A 17,317-nucleotide genomic window follows, 5' to 3' on the forward strand; every position below is an offset into this window, starting at 1 on the left:
TCCAGAGTGTGGGAGTTCCAGCTGGAGACAGGCACCGGCAAGTGAGGTCGAGGTAGGAGGAGCAGTGTTCCCAGGGGGCCAAGGTAGCCAGAGCATCAGGAGGTAGTGAGGGGCCAATGTCCCTTATGAGATGAAAGAAGCCTGAGGGGGTGGCATGCAAGAACTGAGGAGGGAGGGGACTCTGGCAGACAGTTCCTTATCAACCACTGTACATACATATGCCCTCTCCGCTGGGGCTTGGGTGAGTGGAAGGCCACGTAGCAGCTAAGCCAGAGCTGGGTCAAGGAAAGCCAGGCTCCTGCCACTCATCCTGGGACCCCGGCCTGATTCCCAGAATGAAGGGGAGCAACTGCCAGGCCCTGGAAGGGCTTGTGGATGGACACTTGCCGGAGGCACACAGGTTCTCATGGGGCAGTCGGAGACACAATGTGGCAGAGCCAACGCAGAGTGTCCAGCTATGGCTCCTCAGGCTACTGCTAACCCAGAGACAGCTAGGTCTCAGGTCTACACGCCTGCTCTCAGGAAGCCAGGCACGGGAAGAACCCAGGATGGCAGGATGGCTGCGCATCACCTCTAACGTCGGAAGAAGGGCAAGAGTCTCCGCAGGGCGTGCTTGACCTCCTTGTTCCTCAGGGTGTAGATGAGGGGGTTCAGCGTGGGGCTCAGGGCCGAGTAGAGCACTGCAGACACTTTGCTTCTCTCTGCGCTGTAGCTGGAGGCAGGGCTGAGGTAGGCACAGAACACAGACGTGTAGTACAGGGAGACCACGAGGAGGTGGGAGGAGCAGGTGGAGAAGGCCTTCCGCTTCCCCTCTGTGGAGCGCATGCGCACGATGCTGCGGAGGATGCACGCATAGGACAGCAGGGTGAGCAAGAAGTTGATGCACCCGTAGAAGGCATCCGCCAGCAGAGTCATGATGCTGTTCACACGCGTGGGGCTGCAGGAGAGCAGCAGGAGCGGGGGGATCTCACAGAAGAAGTGCGTGATGACCTTGGGGCCACAGAAAGCCGAGCCATCAGACCGGTGTGGACAGAAGCATTAAGGGCACAGATGCCCCACACTCCCATGGCCAGGGCACCACACAGGCACGGGTTCATCCTGGAGCTATAGTGCAGAGGAAAGCAGATGGCCACATAGCGGTCGTAGGCCATGACTGTGAGCAGAAGCAGCTCAGAGGATGCTGACCAGATGAGAAAGAAGAGCTGGGCCATGCAACCCTGGAAGGAGATGATGTTTGCCTCAGATGCTAGGCTGGCCAGCGCTTTGGGCAGCACAGAGGAGGTGCAGATAATGTCCATGGTGGCCAGGTTGCACAGGAAGAAGTACATGGGGCTGCGCAGGCCAGCGCTGATGCTGACCAAAGTGATGATAACAGCATTACCTGTGAGTGCCACGGTGTAGAGGGACAGGAAGCAGCCCAGCAGGAGCAGTCGCAGCCCAGGGTGCTCTGAGAACCCCTGCAGCTCGAACTCCATCACCCGTGTCTGATTGGGGCTCACCATGGGATGCCACAGACCCTGGCCCCACTTCTGTGTCCTGTGGACCCTGAGAAGAGACCACAGTGAGGACACTTGCTGCAGATCTGGTTTTCAGGAGTGATCATCTGACAGGTGCTGCTATAGAAGGAAGGAGTATCTTGCTTCCTTCATGGGAACCCATCTGCCCCTCAGTCTCTACCCAACACCTCCTGAAACCACTTTGCTTCCATTCTAAACCCTCCCCACATATCAGTAGAAAGGGGACCTGATATGATTTCAAGCTTCCTAAAAATTCTATGACTTGTTCTGAGGCTGAACTTATGATCTGTCCTGTAGCATGTTCTGTGTGTGAGTAAAGCATGTATTCTGCTGCTCTTGCATGTGATACATCTGTGAGGTCTTTTAGATAAAGGGCATTTCAAGCCAAATGTTTCCATCTTGATTTTCTGTACAGAGGACCTGCTATCCATGGATGTGAGGTCTGGATGTACCCTACAAACACTGTATTAATGCCTATCTCTTTCTTCCTATCTGTTGGTATTGTTTTCTATAGTTAGTTGCCCCAAAGTTGGATGTATCTGTATGTACAACTGTTCAATTCATCCCCTGGATGAATTGAACTCTTCACCATGATACGATGACCCTCTGTTCTAAGCAGTTTTAAGACACACACTTATGGCATAAACACACACACTGAAAAAGGAAAGTTCTCAAACAATTTACCATCAAACCACAATGAATTTGAGAACAAGAATCAAACTAAGCCCAAAGATAGAGGAAAGAAGGGAAAAATAAAGACCAAAGCAGAAAACAATAATGTAAAGACTGGGGAAATTATAATTAATTTCAGAGTTGCTTACTGAATACATAAAATTGAAAAAACTTTAGGTACACTAAGTAAATATTAGAGAACTCTAAAATAAAATCAGAAATAAAAGACATGACATTATAGGTAATGCCACAGATATACACAGTTCATAAGAGACTACAGTGGGATAATTAATCACCAAAAATTGGACAACTAAAAAGTGGATGGACCTTTACCATCTACCAAGGCTGAATTATGTAAAAGTAGAAATCTGAATGGAATAAAACCAGGAAAGTTGATAGAATTGCCAGGAAAACTCTTTAGAAGGAAAGCCTGAGACATGATGATTCACAGTTAAATTCTATACAAAAATAATCCACATACCCTTCTAAAGTCTTCACATAAAATAAAGAGAAAACAAGGGAACAATTTCAAATTCTTTAAGGGGCAGCATCACACTCATATCAAAGCCAGGAAGAAAGAAAGAATGAAAGAAAGGAAGGAGGGAGGGAGGGAGGGAGGGGGAGAGAGAGAGAGAGAAAGAAAGAAAGAAAGAGAAAATAAATTATAAACTAAATCTATGATGAGCCTAAATGCAAAATCCTCCAAGAATACAAGCAAACCAAATTCAATACACATTAAAAGGATCATCCACCATCATCAAGTGAGTTGCAAGTATCATTCAATCTATGCAAGCCAATGAGTGAGCTAGAACTAACAGAACAAAGGAGAAAGTATGTAATCATCCCATAAATTCAGAAAAAATCATTTGGCAAAATTCAACATCATTTTAAGAAATAAACCTTCAATAAATGAGGTGGTCAAGGAATGTATCTCAGGGCAATAGAAACCACATTCAGCAAACCCAGAGCCAAAAGCACATAAAAGTTGAAATTGTTTCTTATAAGATCAAGAACAAAAGACAAGAATGTTCATTCTTGCCACCTCTTGTTAAAATAGTAGTGAAAGTCTAGCCAGAGTAATTAGGTTAACACGAAGAAATAAAGGGTATCTACATGGAGGAAGAGACCTTCTTTGCAGACACAATGTGGTCTTTTCTGTGATAAATACTGGAGGTCTAACCAAATATCTCCCAGAAGCATAAAAGAATTTGGTATCATTGCAGTATACAAAAACAACTACAAAACCTCTTGTTTATTGTTTTATACAATAATAACAAACTATCTGAAAAAGGGATCAAGAAAACAATTCCACTTACAATAGCCAAAAACAAAATATTCACCAATGACATGAAAGACATGTACACCAAAACACATAAAACATCAGTGAAAGAAACTGAAGACACAAACACATGAAAATATATCCCAAGTGCATGGGTTTGAATAATTCCTATCATCCAAATATTCTGTGGATACTACCCAAAGTGATCGACAGGTCCAAAAAATCCCTATCAAATACTTATCTAAATTTTGCACAAAAATAACAAAACAATCCTAAAATTCAAAGGAACTATAAATATCCCTGTGCAATTCAAGCAACTGTAAGGAAAGAGCAAACCCAGAGGCATCACACAACCAGATAGCAAAATCTACTACAAAAATACAGACATCAAAGCAACATGGTACTTGCAAAAACTAAGATACCTCACCCGTCATGGTCTGCTTTGTGACTCTAAAATACAACATATACAGTGGGAATGTGTAATGAGCAGAAGTTTATTTCTTGCAGCTCGGTGGGAGACGAGCTCTGGAAGGTGGCACAAGAATGGGCTGAGGGCCTTTTCTGCTGCACTGTCACTTGGCATAAGGTAGTGGACAAGAGAAGTGAGACACCCTCAGCTTCAACTAGAAGCCTTCTAAGGACCATCCCCACCTGGGAGGGCTGATTCCCATGACCAAACTACCTCTTAAAGGCACCACCTTTAATGTTACCACATTAGGGATTAGGATTTAACTGATGAATTGTGCAAGGCACACAGACTTTCAAAACATAGCATTATGCCCCCAACCCCCACAAATTCATATGCCTCTCACATGCAAAATACATCCATTCCATCGTGATAGCTCCCAAACTCTTCTCTCTTTCTAACATCCACATTAAACTCCAAGTCCAAGGTCTTACCTAGACAGCATGTGCATGCACCTCAGGCACAATTCATTCTGAGGCAAGTTTGCCTTCAGCTGTGAGCCTGTGAAATCAAACAAGTCATGGACTTCTGAACACAGTGATGGGCCAAGTGTGGGAGAGGCATCTCTATTCAAAGGGATAAACAGGCAAGAAGAGGGGCATAGCGGGCCCCAAGTAGACCAAACGCCAAGCAGAAAGGACTAAATCTTCAAACTTGAGAACAATCATGCCTGACTCCACATCCCCCCTGGACCACGTGGGTGGAGGTTGGGACACCAAACCCCAAGACAGTCCTGCTCCCCGGCCCTGCTGAGTGCAGCCTGTCAGGCTTCAGTTCTCCCACACATCTGTGGCTATCCCTGGCAGGTACTGCCTGCTGCAGAATGTGAAGTTCTCAGCAGCTGGACCCCATGGCCCCCAAAGGCACTACGCTAGTGGGGGCTGTCTGTGGGTTCTGTGGAGATCTAGATGGAGACAGCCGTGCCTCCACAGCTTGCCCTTTCTGTGCACCTGCAGAATGAGCGCCTCATAGACACTCTCAGGCCTGTGCTTTATACTTGTCAGAGCAGTGGCCAGAGCTGAGCCTGGGCTTGCATGCACTGGAGCTGGGGTGTCTGAGGAGCAGACACTGGAGGTGGCCCTGGGCAGCAAGCCCCAAAGTCTCATAGTCACCCTGGGCCTCTCCTGCATTGTGCCCTCCATTCGTGCCCTGGCGTTCTGGGAGCCACAGCCTTGAGGCTTTCTGAAATGTCCTGAGGTCAGTCCACCACTGTCCTGATGACATCTGGCTTTGTTCTAGCCTCACTGATCTCTTTGTTAAAGCTCTGCCTGGCCACAACTGTGGTTTTGCTTCCTAATTCATTGTTTTACATGACCAGCCTGGAGACTTTCCAACTGTTTACATTCTCTTTCCCTTTTCATTATAAATTCTACCTTTGAGTCATTTCTTTCTTTTTGAATGTTTCCGGGGTAAAAAGAGCTTCTCATCCTGCAGCAGCTGGAAAGCAGAGAGGGGTCAGATGTGGAGGAAGATACCCCCTTCTAGGACATGGGCCCAGGGTCACACTTCCTCCATCACGGTCCCACCTTCCAGTGGTGCACCAGCTGTTTGGATTAGTGGATTATTCCATTCCTGAGGTCACAGCCCTCAGGACCAAATCATTGCCTTAAGGTCTCTGGACGCACAGGATTTGGGGTCATCCCAGATGGAATTCAAGTAGACCTAGGCTTGGTCGAGCCGCCCAGTTCTCCCAGCCTCTACCACTTACCTGATTCCAAAAGCAGCTTGCATACTGGGTGGTATTTGTCCTGACAGCACCCACTTTTCTGGTTCCAATTTTTGGTTTAGTCTATATTTGCACTATATCAGAATGCCACAAAGCAGGTCATTTAAAATGAAAGAAATTTGTTTCTCACCATTTTGGGAGAGGGGAAGCCCAAGACAGAGGAGCTGGCATCTGGAGAAGGCTTTCCTAGGGCATCATTACATGGTGGAGGGAAAGAGAGGGAAGATCTGCCCTTCCACCTTCTGGCCTTTTAACAGCCCCTAATCTCACTCATGAAGGATCTTCCCTCATGACCAAATTGCCTCCTAGGGGCCTTCCCTCTTACAGATATCCTAGTGGAAGTCGGGTTTTACCCTCTGAATTTTGAGGACACACAAACATTCAAACAACTACATAGTCCAATGAAACACATATGGTGACTTAATTTTGAACAAAGATGTCATGAACACACAGTGGGGTAAGAGCAGGCTTTTTAGCAGTGCTGGCAAGTGCCCATGTGCAGAAGAGAGGAGTGAGGCCCTCCTTTCCCCCTTACTCAAACACACACTCACTGGTTAAAGACCTCAGTGCAACACTCAAAACAACAGACCCACAGAGGAAAGCGTGATGGAAAAGCAGGATTTGGGATGAACTCCAAAACACAAGCAACAACAGAAAGATCAGACAGAACTATCTCGGATTAAAACCTCTGCCAAGCCAAGGAACCATCCACAGTGAGGAGACCGCCTATAGGAGAGAAGATACCTGGCAAGGTATTAATATCCAAAATAACAAGAAGAGCTCAAATAACTCAGCAGCACATCAACCAACAACCCAGTTAAAAACTGGTCAACACCCTGTGTAGACATTTCTCAAAATATTGTGTATAGGTGGCAAAAGGGGTCATGAAACACACACACACACACACATTGGAAAACTAGTCAGCCTTGAAAAAGAAGACAATTTGCCATTGAAAACAACATGCAAGAACCTGAAGCGCGTTTTGTTCCACAAAGTAATTCAGGAGAATCAAAAAGGAATTTTATTATTCTCATTAACAAATCAAAGTTCATCCAAACCGAACTGTTCACTACAAGCACTGTGCTAACAGGTAGGAGAAAATGATCACAAAATCTGTATCAGGCAAGACACGTTCGCATAAACTAAATACCAGAGACATAACTGAGCAATGAAGAGCTGAAAACCTCAGTAGGAACCTGGGAAAGAACACTCAGATCAACCAAAAACAAGACACCAGGATTGGCAACACCAAATTTTAAGTTTCGAACAGCACCAGACATCAGAGAGATGCAAAGTAAAAGCAAAGTGAGATAACCACTAAAAACTCACAGAGGTCAAGTGGGTGAAAACTCTGAGCCATCGAGACTCACGCTGTGGATGGGAGAGAAGCTGCCAGGGTCTCTTTGAGGGCTGGAAAGGTTCTGAGGACTCGAGATGCACACCCTTGATTCAGAATGCCGTTCCCAGGCAGGCACCAAAGAAGAGGGAGGAAGCAAGTCCCCAAAGTCTCCATCGAGGGTGCTCAGGGCTAATTCCTCACAGCTGCCCAGCTAGGAAACGACACGAACAGCGTGACAAGAAGGAGGCTTGGCAGCTACACAGTGGCTCAACGTGGGCACACCACAGACAGGGCAGGACTCCGCACAGGAACACCGGTGACATCCACGTCCTGCTGTGAGCCCTGTGCTGCTCAGACAAGGACGTGGGATGCCCTTCTGCAAGGCTGTGAGCAGCCATCATGGGTGAGGCCTGAGGGCAGAGGGAAGGGACACATCCAGCCCCTCAGCCAGGCCACAGGTATAGGAGCACCACGAAGCAGGTGCTGGGCCTCTGCCCCCACCTGAGTTTGCCTAACACAAGAAAGAGCAGAGCACCTCACTCACTACCTCTGCTCTCAACAGCAGCCTGGAGATCAGCCTGAGAAAGCCTTGGAGGCCCGAGCCTAAGTAAGGTTTGACCAGGGAAGTAGGAGCCACGTCTGTCCCTGCCCAGAGGTACCTACCAATCCCCAAAACTGGGGACAGACTGACCTAGGGAGCAGGTGTCACTGGACACAGGAGGAAGGAGTCAAGACCTAAATGGCTCCATGAGGTGTGACTTGACAGGATTTGACATGGAGGAACCTTGAACCTCCACCACTGCAGGGGAACACCCGTCCTAACAGATGACATGGAGTGTGAGCCACGTGAGTGACAACCACTCAGAAACATCCATTCATGCCTGTGTGCACTGAGGACACTAGGAGACAAGCACAGGACAGGCAACCGGCATCCACACCCTCCTGATACCACGCACCAGCCAGCGAAGAACCCAGGTCGGGGGCAGGGTTGAGAAAGGGACAGCATGAGACGAGCCCCGGGTGTCACTCTGCCCATGAGTGATGTGGCATGTCACAGGGACAGAGGCCACAGAAGGGCTCTTCCTGGAAGTCCAAGCCCTGGGGAGCAAAAACTAAGCAACGTCAGGAGACTGTAGCCTGACCGAGCTGCCCCAGGCCACACTCAGGCTGCCTCCCTCAGAGGCAGAGGAGGACTGGTCCTGCAGATGTCCAGCTCAGAGTGGATGAGAAAGCCGTTGTCACCAGGAATGTAGGAGGGTAAGCCCAGGACTGGATGCAGGGCTGTTCCCAAAGTAGCCACACAGGAAAAGTACGACTTTGCCTGGAGCACCTTGCCATGGGACCAAGCCAACATGCGGGTCCTGGGGCACACTGGCCGTGCCCTGCAGGGGAGAGAAGTGACGCTACAGTTCTGGGGATTGTGCTAGAGGACACAACACAGAGGGAAGGATGTGAACTGAACAGGCGCACGGGTGGGTGATGGTCACCTCCAGCCTACACTGCCCACCTGGAGTCTTCCAGCCTGGCTTTACCAACCTGCCAAAAGCCACATACTCCCCGTGGGACATGTGCAGATATGATGGAGAGGAACAGAATGGCCCTGCTAAAAGCTAAAAAATCAACAGTCAGTCTGATCCCTGTGCTCTGGCCAGACTAAGAACATTTCCCTGCTGGCTCAGGAGGCCAGTGTCTCATCCTCTCCTCCAGGACACGGACGAACAGCCAGAGAGAATGAATCTGGGACCAGGTTTCTCAAGCCCACACCTACACCCACAGCCAGGCAGAGGGGGCTGCATCCACACCCAAGGCTCTTTGTGTGGGTCCTGGCTGATCTTCAGGGACTGCAGCCTCGTTCCCAAGCCCGCATTTGGAAAGGGACAGACTTTAGTGTGTAGTGGCACCCCTCCTCCACAGAGAACTTTCATTAGGCTTCTGCAGAAATCTTCACCATAATTGATCTTAGGACTTTCAGCACAAGAATCTCTACAAAAGAGTTCACTGTAGTTAAACTTCTTATTTCCTGTTGCTCTATCTTACTTGGCCTGGAAGAGATCAGCACTCCAGGTGCTGAATGCCCCTTTACTAGATTTTCACAAACATTTGTGAACTATCTAATATAAATAACTACATATATAAATAGTTTGTGGAAGTGTGCTTACAAACACAGAGCACGCTAAGAAAAACAGGTTCTTTTAACTAGTCCCTTGGCCTTGGGCTGGAGCTTCTCGAGATGTTTACATTCCAAAGGTAAGAGAAGAAGTTACCAGTGGGGCTCCACAGTAACAGCTGGCACGGGGAGGGAAGAAAGGGGAGAAGAAGCTCACCCTTCTTAGGCCCTGCCCTTGAAGGGTTAACTTGCGCAGAACAGTGAAAGGAAAAGCTGCTTTCAATGTGAACATCTGCAGACTGTGAGCTTCTGAGCCCCTCCCTACATGATGGGTATAAAGTTCTGAAACAGCCTGAATCCAGGGTTCAGGGGGATTGATGGATCACAGTGAAAGCTTTGCCCTCTGAACCTGGCTACAGCTAGATAACCTGAGTCTTGTTCCTATTTGATGTCTTGCCTCCTCTGTCCCCTGCAACAAGGGTGGAGGTACCTCTGCCCCTGAGGACTGGGAAGAACAGGAATGGTACAGTGCTCTTGTGAGGGCGTCCAGCAGCCTTCCACTGCCCCTCAGGAAGCAGGTGGCACCAGGGTCTGGGCAAGCCCGCTCTGATGCCCACAGGACCTGACTCCACCAGGACCAAGGCTGCCTGTGTCCTCCCTTTGGTCAGGTGGATGCCCCTGCAGCAGCCAGGGGCAGCCTGAGGTCTCCGTGCACACTGGGCTTGCTTCTGAGGGTCACCTCAGCTCCAGCACGCCCCACATGCCCTCACCCACTCCTTCTCCCTGCCTCCTAGGACAAAAGACAGGACACCTCCAGTGCTCTGGCCACACAGGGCATGGCCAGCCTGACATGAAGGGGTCTGATGCTCACCCAGGCGCAGGTGGAAGGTCTCTCTGCCCCCAGCCTGGGCTGTGGCACAGCACCTGACTCTGCCCCTCACAGCGTCTCCCTCACAGGCTGAGGGGTCCATGGGGGAGCAGAGGGCCCCACAGTGTGTGGCTGTGGACCTGGTCTTCCACTCGCCCAGCACTCTGCCTTTCCTACCAGGAGCAGAGTGGCTGGCAGGCGGGGGAGTGAGGCAGCCAGGTCTGGGCTCAGGCAGAAGAACAGGTATGGACCAGCTCTCTGCCTGGACAGCTGGCATCTGACTGTTCTGCAGGAACTTAACCCCAGTGCTCCTCCACATCCTGAGGTCAGAACAGTGCTGCTTGTCAGCACCACACCCAAGGAGACCAGGCCTGGGGACAATGCCGTCACTGCACCTGGAGGGCTCTGTGGGCACTAACACACTTCTAGGCGGAGTCCATTTGGGAAGCTGCACTTCCTGCTGGGAGCTCCGAGGGTGGAGGGCTGAGGCGTCACTCACCATGCTGCCCACAGTGCTCAGGGGTGCTCTGGAGGGGCTGTGGCCCAGCTCGGCCCTGTGGATCCCACCAAGGCTCTGCTCCCATAATGGAACCTTCACGTTCTCCAACTCTGTCCTGCACTGGTGTCTGCTGCCTTCCAGGAAGCCTAGATTTTCTGACCCCAGGGCACTGTTTGTCTGGGGACCCTGGGGAGCCACTCACAGAGCCAGCTCCTGGGCAGCAAGTGTGTGCATTGCAGGTGTCCAGAAGGAGCAGGCAGCTGCACCTTAGCCTGTCAGGGCAGCAATGCTGTCCTTCCCCCGGGGCCCCACAGCACCCTGCCCACAGCACCTTCCTAGGAGGCTCCTTGGAATCCACTGTGCCTGTGCACAAAGTCCCAGGCTCACGGGCCTCCCACCGAGGCCTCCTGCCTCAGATCTGCAGTCCACCTTAAGGCAGCAGAGCAGGCTGGAGGACAGCAGGGCGCCTCAGACAGGGCCTTGGCTTTCCTGGGCCCCCCACTCCTGCCACATGTCAGCAATTCAGCACATGCTTCAGCTCCTGGAAACCCTTCAGCTCTTCATCCTGGAGCTGCCCCTGAAACTCCACACAGTACGCTCTGGGGTTCACCCTGGGTGGTTTTGCCTGGCTTGCTCAGCGCTCTCCACAAGCGCTTGGTCCCTCCCTTGGAAGATCATTCTGCATCCTTCCTGTTCCTGAACAAGTGACATCAGCTCTGTGAGGCTCATTCCCATGAGAATTCAGTTCAGAGTTCTGATGAATGTGTGTGCCACGTAACCCTCCATCAGCATGGCCAACAGCTCTGTCCTCCCGGGCAGGCCAACCTCAGCCCTCACCCTGCCCAGCCACACTGAAGGCACTTCTAAAATACTCTATCTGCTTTGCCTCTTGGGGTTCCAGGCAAAGGGATCTGCAGCCAGGCTCTTGTTTGTGCTCTCTCTTCCTGTTGTGGTGACACAGTGTGAGTGGCCTGAATCCTGCCCCTCAGTGGTAACCGTGTGGTCGCTCAGGATTCCTGACAGCGAGTAGTCCCTTGTGTGGACACACTGTGGTGTATTGCCAACTGTCCTTGATGGCGACCTAATGCTGGGTTCACAAAATCTGACTATTCCAATAACTCAAGAAAACAACAAAGAAAGCACACAACCACACAGAATTACCTTTTCAATAATCCAGAGATGGCTTTGTGACCTTAAAGGTCCTTGGAAAGAGAGAGAGCTACCAGAATTTTTATTCTTATATAGGGAACACACAAAGGGATGTTCCATGGAACATTCTACCTCAAAAATGGCAAAGGGGTAGGATTACAAAGGAACAGGTGAGTGTAGCTCAATTCCTCTGGGTGCTGCATACTCTTAGGGCCACACCTTGTTACCCAAGTGAGAGAAGAGCCCAAGTCATGAGTCATGGCACTACCACGAAAGACTAGACTGATCTTTCAGGTCCCAGTGTGCGTCAGGTCTTAAAGGTGCATGCGTTTGGAGTGGCTCCCTACAGTGGTGCTGAATAGTTGGACCTGAATGTCCTTAGGTTACATAAAACCTGGCAGACACAAAAGAAACAACTCATTTGCTCCCCCTTTAGAACAGAGTGGGACAGTAACCACTGGTGACCAGGAAGGACCTGGCAACGACAGCCAGTGGTGGTCCTCCATGTCACAGCAGGGTACTGCTGCTGGAATAACCCCCAGGTCTGATACCCACTAAGGGAGTTCCCAGCCCAGGACAAGGAGAGATGGGGAGCTTCAGACCATGATGTCCACATTGCACACTGACACACGTCCCAAATTTCACAGATACCCCCCCAAAAGTACCCAGATATGTGTCGATATTAAAAACCACTTAGGCACTGTGGACATTTGCATGGCGTCCAGTTTTGAACAACTTCTGTGAAGTTTCAGTGAATATACTCAGATGGCCTCTTGTGGACACTGGTAAATTTTGGTCACCTGGGCAGCACTAGATGTGGAACTCTGGTCACCAGCAAGTGATGTAACCTATTTCCCTTTGACATCTGATCAGAGTCCTTTGCACCTCTCTAGAGCTACAGTCTCCTGCCAACATCTGCCTCACTTGCCACGTCCCCTGCGGCCTTTCCCCTTATTGACCCTCACTGAGGAGTCGTGACTTTTCTTCACAGATCAGGAAAGGAGAGTTCTGTCACATGGAGATGGGGAGAAAACTCCAGATGTCCCTGGAGGGAAAGCTTCCCTCCAAATCCAAGGCCTGCCTCTCCTTTTCCTCAAAGGTTCTTTGGAAGAGCCGACATTTGGTACTTGGAGGCCAGTTCACCTTTGGTCTTCTTCTCTTGTGATTAGCAGCATTACACCTTCAAGAGTCTGTGCCCTGTCAGGGGATGGGGACTTTCTCCTCCCTTTTCCGGGTGCTTCCTGCATTGCACCAGCTCCACCCTGAGTCCTAGCCCACCTGGAAGCTTCTGTCTGAAGCAGAACTCAGACATGGTGAGAGGCAGGTTCCGGGGTCCCTGTGGCGAGTTCTAGGAGAGGTGCACTTCTGAGGCCCTGCTGGCCTCAGGCAGTGAGCACACTCAGGAGCCAGGCAGTTCTGCTCCCCTTCCTGGCCCCTCTCCCCCACGGTCCCTGAAACCTGCCCCCAGGCCCACTACTGGGCCTCCTGGCCCTGCAGATGTGCTTGCATCTCCAAGATTTCAAGAAATGGAAACATCCAGGGTGCAGTCTTCCCTTGGGCGGGGTTCTGTGTGGTGTCCCTGGACACAGTCACCTCTTGTGGCACACCACTGTGGCAAATAGCAGAGTCCGGGCCTCTTTGTGGACAAGAGAAGCTACAGTGTAAGAAACATCAGCAGGCCGTCATCTGTGCCCCTGCTAGAGAGCAACAGGCTGCTGCCAGTGGGGCCATTGTCTGTACTGCTGCTAGGAACATGTGTGCACAATGTCTGCAGGTAAGGTGCTCTCACTCCTCCTGTGCAGAGGGCAGGAGAGGAATGAGGAAGTGCTGCTGCACACTTGGAGAAGGACTGCAGGCGTGGGCACTGTGAGGACTCCATGGGCCTTTGGAGATGACGCCTTGGGAAGTGATTGGTCCAGGAGGGCTCTGACCTGATCAGTTGCTTGGAGGTGCATCCTATAGCCATGCCCCAGCTGCCTAGAGTCACCACCCAGTGATTCATTCAAATTGATCCAAAAGGGGATGGATCAATCAATGAGGGTACAGCACTCACAGTAGACTTGCCTCTGAACATTCGCGCATTGCAGACACATGGGCCATGCAAACCATAACAGCATCTGACTTCTCTGACATGATGTCTTCAAAGCCACCAAGACGCCTAAGAATCTATTAGAATTCAAAAATAAATTCATGAAAATTGTAGGATACAAAATCCACATATAAAAGTCAGTGGTATTTCTGTACACCAGGAGAAAATTTTATGAAAAAGAAATCAGGATGCCAAAGTATTTATACAGAAAAAAGAAAACACCAGATATTAATTTGGATGTCCCTGGCCCCTGTGGTTCCTCAATTCGAACTACCCTGGGGCCACAGCTCTGCCCCTGATCCTTAAGACAACAGGACTTGGGCTTGCCAACTACTTCCAACCTTCCTACAGACTGCCCAAAAGGCTCCTCAGGGAAAAAAACGGCATGATGACTCAAATTTGTCAATGTTTAAATCTTTCTCATTCCTGTCTCCTTTTGATCATTCTCCAGCACCTGAAACACTTGTGGTTGTTACTAAGACACTTCTGGACATTGTCTTTAAGACGGTCTATGTGATGCTAGAAACAGTGCATTGCCTCCATTTTAATTTTTCTTTTCCCGAATATCCTTGAACATGTGTGCACTTTATTCTAAAGTCAGAGAAAAGCCAGGGCTGCTCACCAAGTGCCCAGACTCCATTCAGGGCCTGGGGAGAGGGTGCCACCCAGCGCTGCAGAGGTGGAGTCTGAGTGGCAGTGGCCCATGGGTAGCTACACCCTAAACCTGCTGCCACAAAGAGCCTCCACCAGGAGTTGGTGGCAAAGTCTGCAATGACCTGTGAGGACTCAGGCCACATTCTCTGAACTGAAGGGATTGTGTGCAAAACCCTGTGTGCAGACTGACACCAAGTTGATCATAATCTGTGTGTGGCTTATGCACATGGGAAGACTGAGAGAGGAGAATGTGAAGGAAGGCCCCTCTGGACGCAGTCACCACGATTCTGCTCTTCCTGTGATCTCCTTCATGCCGATCTAGGTTTCCTAACTTCACTGCATGAAATGTCTCTAATGGAAAAGACTCATGGTTACTCTTCAGGGTTCTGTCCCAGAGGGAGCAGGAGAAGCCAGAGGAGCAGGACTTAGTGGGTTGGGCCACTTGAGGATGCCCTGGCTGGAGGCCCATGGTGGCTATGAACACCCCTCGGCACAGCCCTGGTGGCTTAGGGTTCACCCTTGAATGCCCTCCTGTGGCCCCTCTTCCCCTGGAGTCCAAGCAGCAAAGCAGGCTGATGTAGTGCACTCTCTTCCCCTCACCACCATTAATGCCCCGTCCACTCTCCACAGGGACAGGAAGTGTTTCAGATTAGGGGAAAGCAGAGAATTGTCAGTTGCCTTACTAACCACACCACAGACTGCCTCTGCCTGGCCTTTCTGAGCCTAGTCCTAGTGAACTAAGTGGTGCACATATCTTGGCTCCCTTCATCCTCGTGGCAGTCAACTGATATATACTGGGTACCTGCCCTGTGCCTGGTCAGAGATAAGGACAACACAGTGTCCTTGTCAACAAAGAGACTGCAGTCTGCAGGGGAGGTCAAAAGTCAACAGTGACGGAGACATGAAACCATCATGGCCTTGGGGACAGACAAGCCACACACAGGAGATAGATCAATAGGAGGGGACAGAAAGGGCAGCATGACTGGAACAAATGAGCATGGAAAGACGGGAAAAGCCACCGTGGAGGGGACAAGTCAACATGAGGGCACAAATCACCGTCTGATGATTTCCTAAATGTATTTACAGCAGAGGGCACAGGCACCCCAACGCCTGCCCCCTTGTTAAACAGCATACCGGGTCTGGGTGGAGGGCTTTGGGGAAGCCCCAGGTGGGGTGCTGTCCCTGCTGTGGTCCTTGGGCGTGGGCCCCTGACCCCTCAGGGCTGGGAGCTGGTGGCCTGGGGAGCTCAGCAGCAGCACAGAAGTCTCCTGAGTGCAACTTTGACGTCCTTATTCCTCAGAGTGTAGATGAGCGGGTTCAGGGTGGGCGCCACAGAGGTGTACGTGATGGACACCACCTTGTCCTTGCGCAGTGAGTAGCTGGACGCGGGGCGGATGTAGGTGTAGATGACGGCGGAGTCATACAGCGTGACCACCAGCAGGTGGGAGGAGCAGGTGGAGAAGGCCTTGCGCTTGCCCGCTGCTGAGCGCATGCGCACAATGCTGGCGATGATGCAGCCATAGGAGAGCATGGTCACCGAGAAGTTGCCTATGGCCAAGAACACGTCCGCGGTGAAGGCCATGACCTCATTCAGACGTGTTGGGGCACAGGACAGCCTCAGCAGTGGGGGAATCTCGCAGAAGAAGTGCTCAACGACGCCAGACTTGCAGAGTGGCAGGCGCAGCATGAGGCCTGTGTGCACGCTGGTGTTGGTGAGGCTGATGGCCCACACGGCCACGGCCAGCAGAGCACATGCCCGAGAGCCCATCCGTGCACCATAGTGCAATGGCTGGCAGATGGCCACGAAGCGCTCATAGGCCATGGCCGAGAAAAGCAGCAGCTCTGCCCCCATTGACCATGTGAAGAAGAAGAGCTGCGCCATGCAGCCCCCATAGGAGATGGTCCTGCCAGCCACCATGCTGCCCAGCAGCTTGGGGAGAATGGTGGAGGTGCAGAGGATGTCCACTGCGGCCAGGTTGGCCAGGAAGAAGTACATGGGGGTGTGCAGAGCTGGGCTGGTGCTGATGGCCACCACGATGAGCAGGTTTCCCGACAGGGCAGCCAAGTAGAGGCCTAGGAAGCCCAGGAGGAGTAGTGCTCCCAGGCGAGGCGTTTCCAAAAATCCCAGGATGATGAACTCGGTCACCAGCGTCTGGTTCATCCCAAAGGGCCTGGGTGTGGAGACCTGGCAGCTGCTCCCCCCACACCTCTGATCCCCCGCTGTAAAAGAAAGAAACGCCACTGTCCCTGCTTGTTCTGAATACCCTCCCTTCAGTTGTGTGAGACCCACTAGAGGCAGGATTTCAAGTACCCTGGGGGGTATAAATGTGCCTCTGAGCCCCAGACTCTGCAGGGAGAGCCACTGAAACGACCCCCTATCCTCACCCATCCCAGGGAATGCACCATTTAGGACTTGGCCTCCTGCTCAGTTTGCTTGGCTCCACAGCCCACAGGCACCAAGCATGACTGGGGAGGCGGTCACCCACAAACTCCCAGTGACCTGAGCTCTGTGTCCTCGGGAAAATTGTCCTCAGGGGTCAGTGGGTGAGGAATGAGAAGAACTAACCAAATGCTCCCCAGTCACATCCAAGCAGCACCCCACCCAGGGCCGCCCAGGGTCCTCACAATGACCTGTGCATTGGCAATCATGGTCACCTCACTGAACCCCTGTTGCTGAGGCTGGAGGAGCAAGCCTGTCTACAGGCAGGACTGAGCACCCGCCAGCACCAGAGATTTTATGCTACTTTTTGTCCAGGCTGCTCAGTGAGATAAGAAAGTGAAATTTCACCTGGGATTTGAGAACTTGCCCCCTCAGAAATCACAGCCAGAGGTTGAGGTCAATGTAGAATACAGCACCCCACCACAGTTATCAAAACATCATCATCTCTCGTCAAACACAGGATATAGAGAATCAGCATCCCCTTAGAGCAGGTACTTACGAACGTGGTAAAA

The 17,317-nt window shown here is 51.0% G+C and overlaps 1 protein-coding gene and 1 pseudogene across 1 annotated transcript; both read right to left on the bottom strand.

Annotated features, from left to right (window-relative positions):
• Positions 1–573: 573 nt before the first annotated feature.
• Positions 574–1,502, bottom strand: LOC114082459 (olfactory receptor 13A1-like; annotated as a pseudogene).
• Positions 1,503–15,568: 14,066 nt separating this feature from the next.
• Positions 15,569–16,562, bottom strand: LOC114083680 (olfactory receptor 13G1-like). Its single transcript, XM_027924938.2, has one exon. It carries the CDS (start codon positions 16,524–16,526, stop codon positions 15,612–15,614), a length of 915 nt encoding a protein of 304 aa, XP_027780739.2. The 5' UTR covers positions 16,527–16,562; the 3' UTR covers positions 15,569–15,611.
• Positions 16,563–17,317: the final 755 nt, after the last annotated feature.

Source organism: Marmota flaviventris, chromosome 4 (assembly GCF_047511675.1).
Source record: "Marmota flaviventris isolate mMarFla1 chromosome 4, mMarFla1.hap1, whole genome shotgun sequence".
NCBI lineage: Eukaryota > Metazoa > Chordata > Mammalia > Rodentia > Sciuridae > Marmota > Marmota flaviventris.